General features: G+C 40.1%; 1 protein-coding gene across 2 annotated transcripts; it reads left to right on the forward strand.

Moving 5' to 3' along the window:
* The first annotated feature begins 674 nt into the window (after positions 1–674).
* aaas (achalasia, adrenocortical insufficiency, alacrimia) lies at positions 675–9,836 on the forward strand. 2 transcript variants are annotated; one of them, XM_039800138.1, is made up of 17 exons: positions 675–832; positions 1,055–1,191; positions 1,391–1,518; positions 2,771–2,826; positions 2,917–3,008; positions 3,119–3,165; positions 4,512–4,610; positions 4,782–4,925; positions 6,241–6,361; positions 6,465–6,589; positions 7,588–7,648; positions 7,761–7,851; positions 8,027–8,120; positions 8,371–8,438; positions 8,551–8,632; positions 8,760–8,844; positions 9,599–9,836. In XM_039800138.1, the coding sequence occupies exons 2-17, from the start codon at positions 1,081–1,083 to the stop codon at positions 9,752–9,754; spliced, it is 1,560 nt and encodes a 519-aa protein (XP_039656072.1). In that variant the 5' UTR covers positions 675–832; positions 1,055–1,080; the 3' UTR covers positions 9,755–9,836. The 2 variants fall into 2 exon arrangements, with proteins under 2 accessions (XP_039656072.1, XP_039656071.1); XM_039800137.1 differs by having other exon boundaries at positions 676–832; positions 8,024–8,120.
* The last annotated feature ends 364 nt before the right edge of the window (positions 9,837–10,200 follow it).

The following is a 10,200-nucleotide window of genomic DNA, read 5'->3' on the forward strand; positions in this document are numbered from 1 at the left end:
CGTCACGGAAATGCGAGTTAAGCCGCGAGGGGGCGCTGCCACCCCCTACATACATACATACACACACATATGAAATCCATTTTCCATCCTCACATACATTATCTCCATTCCCAAAATGTGTCGATATAGACTTTTTTCATTTACCGATTACTATGATGTTTGAGCCGTGCTTCAACCAGTATCATATTATGGTAACTTCCTTATGTGAAAACTTACTTGGTAATAAACCACATTATGATTTTAATTCTGATACCCTGTGTCAGCTAGCATCCACACTGCAGCTGCTGCTGATGTGTCCTTGAGCAAGACACACTGGATCCCCGCTAGCTCCATGGAGACTGGTGTGCAACTGACCATGCGCTTTGCCCTTCCTTGGTTAGGAGGGAAATACAGCATCATTATCTTAATCTAAATCATGAATCAGATGGGTTTTTTTAGGCATAATTTGGTCAATAACATATGACAATAAACGGTTTATATGAAGGAAATCCACGTGGAAACAACTCGATTTGTATTAGTTTAATTAAATGACATGCATTTCATGTAGCCTATCGCAACTCTATAACAACAAACAGTGTGTGCCTGTTTTGGCTCAGTGTGGATGTAATGTAGCTCTGTGTCCTGAAGAGGGCAGCACGTCAGCGCCCTGTAGCCGAACTCCGCACTGTTTGTCCCTTTGGCTTGCTGTAGAACACACGGCGCGATGCACTAGTCTGCTTGAAAAGGAACCCAAAGTGTCACAACAGCGCACGTAGCATTAGGCTACTTTTATTTTGTTGTTCGATAACACAGCGCACGATAATTGACCACACAACAAAGGATACACTACGAGGTAACTTTCACGACGTATAAAACGAAGAGCAACTGCTGCTGTTGCCAAAACAAGGCCGATGTTAAACTTGTTAACGTTAGCTAGAATTAGCTTGCTATCTTTAACAGTGTGAGCTAACCTGATTGTCCACTGTGTAACGTTAGCAATACAGCCAGCTGTTTCGGTGTAAACATGGCACCCATGTATCTGTGTGTACCTGACTGACCCGTGGTGTGTTTCCAGTGGCCAGTGGTTTCACCGTGTTGAAGATGTGCTCTCTGGCGTTGTTCCCCCCTCCCCTGCCCTCCGGACAGACCACTCTGTGCGAGTCCAACAACGAGCTGCTGTCAGGAACCACCACTGAAGACCGACTGAAACTGGTCTGATTCAGAGCTGCCGTGTGCAGATATAACTAATAATCTCTCACGGCATGTTAATTAAACGTTTGATATGGACAGGGGTCCGTAATTACAGCACGACCTTGAACGAGAAGACTATCTTGTAATGTATTGTCGTTAAATGTATCTGCGTGTACTTTGCCTAGTGAAGGTTCATTCCATGGTTGTGTGTTTTCTGCAGGAGTCTAGTCCTCTGAGTTTGTTTTTCCCCCGAGAGTCTCTGAAGCTCCACTGTCGCACAGAAAGCAGCAGCAAGGCGGCCTTCCTGGACCACTCTGAAACACTGTGGATGAGGAGTGCAGCAGCGTGGTAGGACACGGAAACGGACACACACACACACATTCCTGCAATAAATCCTATCTTCATGAGGATTTTAATGTTCAGCTTTTTAAAACCGTTTTCAGAGAGGTGTTGATTCAACTTTATGATAGTTTTGGATGAGGTAGTTTGTGGTGCTGTTGGACTGTATTGCATTACTCTCATTGATATAAAGCGGTTGGACATGATAATAGCAACAGATGTCAGTAAAACACAATACAATTCAACAGCAATACCATAAACGGAATACTCCAAAATGATCATAGACTTGATATTGTAGTAATGTGTTTGTGTGTGTGTATATGTATATTTTGGATTTGTTTATAGATGATATTTTTTGCACTTTCCTACTTTGTACTGCAACTGCTGCACCCACAACAATTTCCCTCAGGATAAATACAGTTATGTCTTATCTATTTTTTTTTTTAATCATTACCTCTCTGTTTCAACTTAACCTGAGCTTTATAACTTTCATGAAGGTAGGATTTATGGCAGGTCTTTATTATTTTAAGAATTGTGACCTGCAGTTGAAGAATAAACTTGTCAGCACTGTCTGGTGAACAAACAATATTTTTTTTTTCACTACCTCAAACATAACTTTGGCATTTCTGTACTGCAGTTTCCTATTAATTATTTGTCAACAAATATGCAAAACTGATATATCTGCAAAAAGCTAATATCAGCCAATTTACAGCTGTAGATGTTTTCACATTTCAAGTTATTCTACGATACAATACATAATAATTGTTCACCAGGAATCTGATCATTTAACATGTGGTGCGGCTGTCAACCACAAGAGTTGGTGGTTCAATCCCTTATCTCCTCTTAGTGCATGTTGAAGGATCATTTTAGCAATACACTGAACCCCAAATTGTTCCCAAAGTATAGTTGTGCAAAAAGTAAGCCATATGAATTCAACACCATTTACTCACTGCATTAAAAAGTGTTTTTCAGTTTCATAAATATATGCACAACTTAGATGATACAATGAGTAACCAGTGATGGTTTTTAACCTAGCAAACAGTAAACAGAACAGTTCTACAGTTCAAATGGAAGGATGCTGCTGCACCCCATAGTCACTCAAATCACTGCAATCTGGACCACATTTCCTACTTCATACTTTTACAACATATAGCACTATTTGTACCAGAGATAATAACACAGTATACTGTCATATCAATCTTTTGTCGCAAGTCTTTCACAGACATAGATCATTTATGCAACTTATCTTTGTGCATTTCAGGCGGGATGGAGGTTTCACAGGGCTACTCGATGAAATAACCAACTCAAATACAGAAGGTGCGTCATTTTGCTTGAACAAATGAGCTGTTCCTGTATATCAACTGATGAGTTTTTACATTAACTCTCCTGTATCCTGTGCTGTTGTAGTGCCTAAATGGCTGTCAGTGAGTTCTGGTTGTACCCTGGCGTTGCTCCGGTGGTTCTCTTCCTTTCACGGCTCCCTGTTTCCTCATCTCACAGTAAGTTGTGCTTGCTGGTAAAATATGTTGTTGACAGCAATACACTTAATAACCAGATGTTTGTTGTGATGCGTTGATATGGGTTTACCTGTTTGTCATTTGCTCCTTAGATGAGCAGTGAGGACATGCTTGCTGAGTTTTCACAAGTGTTGAACTGGTGAGTGCCAATGTTATCTGAAGTTTTATTTTTTGCTTTTGAAGGGCAAATGATTGAAGATATTATTTATTGTGAATAAACTGGTGGTGAGCAAACATTTTGGAGAAGAGCTAGCTGTTTTTAATATAACTGTAGCTTCAACAGTTAGTTGATTAATTTTTTTTATTGATGAACAGAAAATTTAACCACAGCTGTTTTTGACAATTAACCATTTAACTAATTTTTCAAGGTTCCAGGTTCTCAAATGTGAGACTGTGCTGTACATTTAATGACTTTGAGGACATTGGGGTGGACATTTATTTATTTTATTTTTTTTACTGTTTTCTAATGTTATAGACCAAAAGATGAATCAATTCATCTTGAAAATAATCATCAGATTAATGGATAATAAACAATCGTTTGTTAAAGCTTTACAACTAATTTTCTTTTACATAAATGATTGCAAAACTGTGGGATCTTTGTATACATTTGTTTTAAGCACTGGCTTTAAACTGTATTTTAAACAGAAATGAAATGGCAAAATTACAAACAAACAATTTTGTCTTAATGGTCCAATATGTAATATATTTACTGTAATTAATCAAAAAATGACCACAATATGTCATCGGATACTAAGGAAACATGCTAAATTTAAATACTATCTTCTCCGACAACAATACTAAAGCCTAGTATTTTCTCCTTTTTGAAAATTCCATTCCGGGTAGAAATTTCTGTCTTATTTTGACACCGGGGTTACCAGACATGAAACGCAAATGCGCAAAAACAACGTGCTGGCTGCAGCCTTGGTAGCAGCAACCAAACAAACTGGATTAACAGAGAGAGATTTATTCTACCAGACCTAAAAAGAACTCAACACCTTTCTAAACCGTTGCATGACCAGAGATGTGGTAAAACACAGTTAAATACTGGAGATGCATTTAAAAGATGGAGACAGCTTAGAGTCCAAAAGGACGCAGAGTTGGCTAATTTCCTCCTGAACAGGTAAGCGTTGAGCTTCATTTAATTCTATCACGGCTAACCTGGTAGGGATGGGCACTTTCTGTAATTTCAAAAGTCATGTAAACATAGCATCATCTAGCAACTCTGCTGCGCTGTGGAGTAATGAATGGCAATGCGAGACTAGCATCTTGCTAACATTGACATTGTGGGACATTGGGTTTAGCGTTCACAACCTGGCAACCCCTGTGAACTTAGACGCTGGGGATCAGGCTCTCTCCAGTATTTTGAATTGAGACTGCACTAACCATTTTAAACGCTAGCTGTCAGTAGTACATGTTGGACCTTTAAAATTGTTCACTGTAATGGTCAATGAGTTTTCTCTGCTTTAATCCTATTTGCTTTACCAGGTCTGACTGTGTGGTGCGAGCTTTTGCCTGGCATCCCCATACAGATAAATTTGCTGTAGCCTTACTGGACGACTCCATTAAGATCTACAACCCCAAAAGGTACCGTACGTAAGCTCTGAAGAAGGCCAATAGGACAGCTTTGATGCAACAGTGAACCTCTGATCCCAATAACAATAAAGCTGTATGTGTGCAGGACAGACAAACGCAAGTGTTGTTGTTTTATCTCTTCATCATTCTGTGACCCTATCCTTTTGTACTCTTGTCTCTCAGTGCCACTACCCCCACACTGAAGCACCGTCTACAGAGGAGTGTTGCAGCAGTGCAGTGGAAGCCGCTGTGTGCAACTGCCCTCGCTGTCGCTTGTCAAAACTGTTTACTGGTCTGGCACGTGGACCCCTGCTCACTGTCAACCAGGTACGTAAACTCCAGTGTATCTACAGGTCCGGTAAAGTCTTAAAGGTGCACTATGAGTTCCTGCATGGTTTCAGCACGATTTTATTTTTGTCTCAAATCGTAGGCATCTCTCCTTGATCCACTAGCTGTCTGCCCCCTGAATACACTATGAAAAAGCCCGGTCCAAAATACACCAAAAACTGTACAACACACCACGTTCCAGCCAATCAACAACTCGCGCTACTCGATCAACTCTGCTCACTGTTCTGTAAGTGCATGCGCACTACACCCCCAACCCCTCCCCCAACCATCTTGTCGGTGATTGTCTGGAACGTGGTTTGTTGTATTTTGGTGCACAGCCTGTGCCCCTAATGTTTGTTTGACATTTACGACCCCTGCGTTGTCTCCCAAGACCGGGCTTTTTGTCAAGTAATTTTGAATATGTTCTAGTTTCTTCTCTCCTCTGTGACAGTAAACTGAATATCTTTGAGTTGTGGACAAAACAAGACATTTGAGGACGTCCTCTTGGGCTTTTGGGAAACACTGATCCACATGTTTCACCATTTTCTGACATTTTATAGACCAAACAACTAGTGATGCACCGAAATGAAAATTCTTGGCCGAAACTGAAAACCGAGAAAACTGAAACACCGAAAGAAATTAAGCCAATTATTAGTACCATTGCATTTATGGCTATGACTGTGTACTAACTTTACTAAAATCAAGTCATTGCAATTGTATAAATTAATATTAAAGTTTAATAAAAAAAATATCTAGCAGAAATATGGCTACAATCTGATAGTCACATACAGTATACAGTAGCCTAAGAACAGAATAGCTTAGTTGTTGTTGTTGTTGTTGTTGTTGTTGTTGTTGTTGTTGTTGTTGTTGTTGTTGTTGTTGTTGTTGTTGTTGTTGTTGTTGTTGTTGTTGTTGTTGTTGTTGTTGTTGTTATTATTATTATTATTATTATTAGAGGCACTTTCTGGCAGGATTTAACTGAACATATCAGACAACGAGGGTGCATGCCCCTCATCTGGTGCAGAGAGACAAGTCTTCGTTTTCTGTTTGTGTCATCACAACATTTTCGGCCGTATTGTTTCCGTGATAAAAGTATTCCGGCCGAAAACCGAAAATGCCCTTTTGGGCCATTTTCGGCCGAACATTTTCGGTGGCCGAATATTCGGTGCATCCCTACAAACAACTAATCGAATAATCGAGAAAATAATCGACAGATTAATTGACTATGAAAATAATCGTTAGTTGCAGTCCTAGATTCTATGCAGTTTTAAAACTAAAAATTTTCTTGTGCTATGCTCTTCTTCTACCCATATAGGCCTTCATCTGGTTGCGCTCAAGTTTTGTCTCACCCCGGTCACTCTCCCATCACTTCCATCGCCTGGTCCCCGAGCGGCTCTCTCCTCGTGTCTGCCTCTCCTATGGACACCGCAATGATGGTACGAGGAAACCGCTTCATCATAAAAGTCGAAATTCATCTTGTAAGAAAGTGACTCACAAAGGTATTTGCTGTTGTACCTTTGGCACCGATGTATCTTTCAGGTTTGGGATGTGGCTTCAGAAAGCGGTGTGCCACTTCAGCGTGTTGGAGGAGGTGGGGTCACCTTCCTGTCCTGGTCCCCTGATGGCAGCCATGTCCTGGCCTCTACACCGTCTGCCCTGTTCAGGTCAGAGACTGCACTTCACAGATCCAAGTTTCATAATATACAACTTATACCTTCCTTGAAAGGCTACAATGGCACATTCCATTTAAACAATATGTGAAGCTGCCAATGAATATGTGTCGAATTTTCAACTGAGGCCCACTCACTTTTAATGAATAATTATGAACATGTAAGAGATTAGTAGCATAGTCTGCAGTTAAGCAGGTGTTCTAGGATAATAAGTAGGGGTGTTGAAATTAATCATTGCATCGATGCATCGCGACGCGGACCTGGCCGATTCTGCATCGATGCAGTGACAGACCATAATTGATTACTGCCCACTGATGTTACTTGTGGCTTTTCCGGTCGCTGCTTTTTTTTTTTTTTGTCTGTTGTCTGCTGTGTTAAAACTCTGCTACATTCAGGATGTCTTTTTTTTTTTTTTTTTTTTTTTTTTAAGTGCAGATACAATGAAAAGGGGAGTTCATATATATCTGACTGCTTGAATTTGTTGATGAAAACCATGTGTAGCAATATTTAATAATATTGAGGCGGTGACGCATCGGTAGGGCTGGGTCAAATATCACAATATTTTTGACCAAATACCTTGATGACGATATTGTAGGATTGACAATTGGTGCTTTAACAACATATTATTTACACAATGAGATTTTTGATAATCCTCAGAAATGTCGATTTAATGACAAATAATAGGACAGCTAGAACAGTCTTGAGTTCAGAAAATTACATCACTTTACTCTAATGCAGCCTTCAAAACCAGGAAAAGGCAACACTTAATATATTAAGATTTTACGATATCCAAAATCTAAGACAATATCTAGTCTCATATCACAATATCAATATATTGCCCAGACCTACGCATCAGGATATCGATTTAAATCATCGTTGACAGGATAATCGTAATCAAATCGTGAGACCAGTGAAGATTCACTACCATAATAATAATAAGTGGACAGAAAGTGGTGTTTTTACACCTAGATGAGTAAACTTTCTTTCTCCAGGGTTTGGGAGACCAGGATGTGGACCTGTGAGCGTTGGCCATGTGTGAAAGGGCGCTGTCAGGTAAGAACTTGTCACCACGTTTTAACTTTGTTGTTCATTTAGGTAACAAAATTTTTTCTAAATCATGTATTTATTAAATCCTGATGAGTCTTGGTTTGTTTGTTTTGGTTAGTCTGGCTGTTGGAGTCCAGATGGGAGTCGCCTTCTCTTCACCGTACAGGGAGAGACGGTCATCTACGCTCTGACTTTCACTGATACACCAGGTTATCTGTCCCAGTCTTTACACAGAATAACCAGTTACTTTGTAGAATTATAGTCTTGTTGATAGTTGAAGTGCAGCTTGAATTGTTTTCTTTTTAATGTCGGATGAAAAAGTGATTTTGAAAGAGTTTTTAAAACTTGACTTAAGTTGACCTGTGTGATGTTGTTATTCAGCAGGCGTACCTACATGCACATCAAAAGGGCCACAGGCAGCAGCAGTGGTGGCTGACCTATCAGAGACAACCTTTAACACACCAGATGGGGACATCATGTAAGAGCTCTAAACTAGATTGCTGTTTAGCTGTATTTTAGCTGGACTACAAACGGCCAAAAAAATTAACCGTGCTTCCAAAAAGGCTCAGAGAGAAACAGCAAGACAGTTTGAAACCCTTTGCTAGCAAAATAAATCATTCATTGCAGCATTTGATTTGCACAATTCAGCGTTCAGGCAGTATTTAGTGGTGCTTGACATCCTATCAGCATGTAACATTACAGCCACTCACCTCTAATTTGTCTGCCAGTGTTGGTGGAGAGATCCAGTCTTTAGCCTGGGACCCAACAGGAGAGAGGCTCGCAGTGCTTCTGAAAGGTCTTTACATTTTTTTTGTGTTCACCCCCATTAACCCTATCAGTATTCCATTAGTGTTATTTTTTAGTTTTAATAACTCTTCTCATTCTCCGTATCTTATCTGTTGTCTCAGGTGATCCACAAGCAGCAGACCGGCCTGCAATCATAGCTGTGTTCAAGACAAGAAGCAACCCAATTTTTGAGCTTTTGCCTTGGTTTGTACTGTTATGTGTGTTTGCATTTCATATTTGCGTAGCTTTAGTAGAGCTAAAAAATATTTTCCAGGGTAATAATACTGCACATCCCATGTACTGATTTATTTCTTGTGTTTCTCTGTTTTAGTGGTTTTGTGCAAGGGGAGCCTGGCGCAGAGCCCAGACTGATGCAGTTCCATCCAAACTTCCAGCATGGAGCTCTGCTCACTGTGGTCAGTCTTCCTCTATACGTATATTTATAATTTTTTTTTTCTCTCATATTATGTTTTAGTTTAATAATGTGGTATTTTCAGAAATAAATGGAGAGAAAATAATTTAATAAAGTTGCCCAAAAAAAAAAATTTAAAAGGCTTTAAATTTAATTTTACTACTTCAATTTAATATTTTCTCTTGCCTGCCGTAAACAGGAATGCTAGTTGTTAAATGTTTTTTTATATTCGATTGTGGGCTGTTGGGAGATGTTATACCCTAAAAGAGGGATTGTTGCGACAATGGATTGTGCTGCAGGAAGTTGTTTAATCCTCCTTTCTGGAGTTTCAGTCAGCAGCATTAGACCTGTGACACTGTCACTACTGCTAGCTACATTAGCTAGGAAGCTCATCGTCTCATAAACTTCAGAGTTTTGTTGGCATTTTAGGCCTTTTATTTGTGACAGGACAGCTTAGACATGAAAGGGGAGAGATAGGGGGAATGACATGCAACAAAGGGCCATAGGTCGGAATCGAACCACGGCCGCTGCGTCGAGGACTGAGCCGCTGTATATGGGCGCACGCTCTACCAGGTGGGCTACCCAGGTTACATCGTCCCTCCTGGTTTTTCCTTCATTCTTTGAAACGGGTATAAAATTGCGTTCTATGTGGTATTATTACAAAAGATCTTAGTAAACCCTGATAAATTAATAACCATATTGGTTACTTCCTCTGTACTCTACCACCTCCAAAGTAACATTTCTCTCTCTGTTCCCAGTGTTGGTCCAGTGGAAGAATTACCCACATGCCTTTCTACTTCCTGAGTGCTGGCGTCCCACAGTTTGGCCTCCGTGGCAGTCCTTCACTGCCACGCCCCCAAGAAAGGCCTGCAGACTTTGCCAATCAGTCGCTCTTTACAGAGCTGATGTCTTGACTGACCCTCACCCACCGTCACACATTAGCAAGTCATTTTTGTTATCATGGATTGTCAATAAATGTGTGAAGTTCTTGCTGAACTAAGACTGCTTTCTTATTTCTCAAAACATTTGAACAAAATAGACACCATTGTGAGATGTGCTCCAAAGCAAAAAACGTCTCCGCTTTAAGTTAAGAGAATACTCGTACACCGGCTGTCAAAGGACGGCTTTAAAAAAAAAAAAGGTTAAAATCGATGCAGCAGAGCCCGAGATATCTGCAGTGTCAGAAACCATACTATATACTGGTTCTTTGTAGTTTTTTAGTAAAAGTGACAAAATAAAGTAAACTCAAAGCAGACAGAATACAAACTATGGTCAATTCTACCACAGTGCAATGCACGTAAATGTAGGAGCAACTACGGGAAAAATAAATACTGGGTGGTGGTGAAAACGGGTCCAAAAA

Source organism: Perca fluviatilis, chromosome 5 (assembly GCF_010015445.1).
Source record: "Perca fluviatilis chromosome 5, GENO_Pfluv_1.0, whole genome shotgun sequence".
Lineage (NCBI taxonomy): Eukaryota > Metazoa > Chordata > Actinopteri > Perciformes > Percidae > Perca > Perca fluviatilis.

Excerpts from the sequence above, each read along its gene's own strand:
- aaas (XM_039800137.1), top strand. The coding sequence starts at position 1,081 with ATGTGCTCTCTGGCGTTGTTCCCCCCTCCCCTGCCCTCCGGACAGACC. Across the intron at positions 4,611-4,781 it reads AAGATCTACAACCCCAAAAG|TGCCACTACCCCCACACTGA; the intron begins GTACCGTACGTA and ends CTTGTCTCTCAG. Across the intron at positions 4,926-6,240 it reads CCCTGCTCACTGTCAACCAG|GCCTTCATCTGGTTGCGCTC; the intron begins GTACGTAAACTC and ends CTACCCATATAG.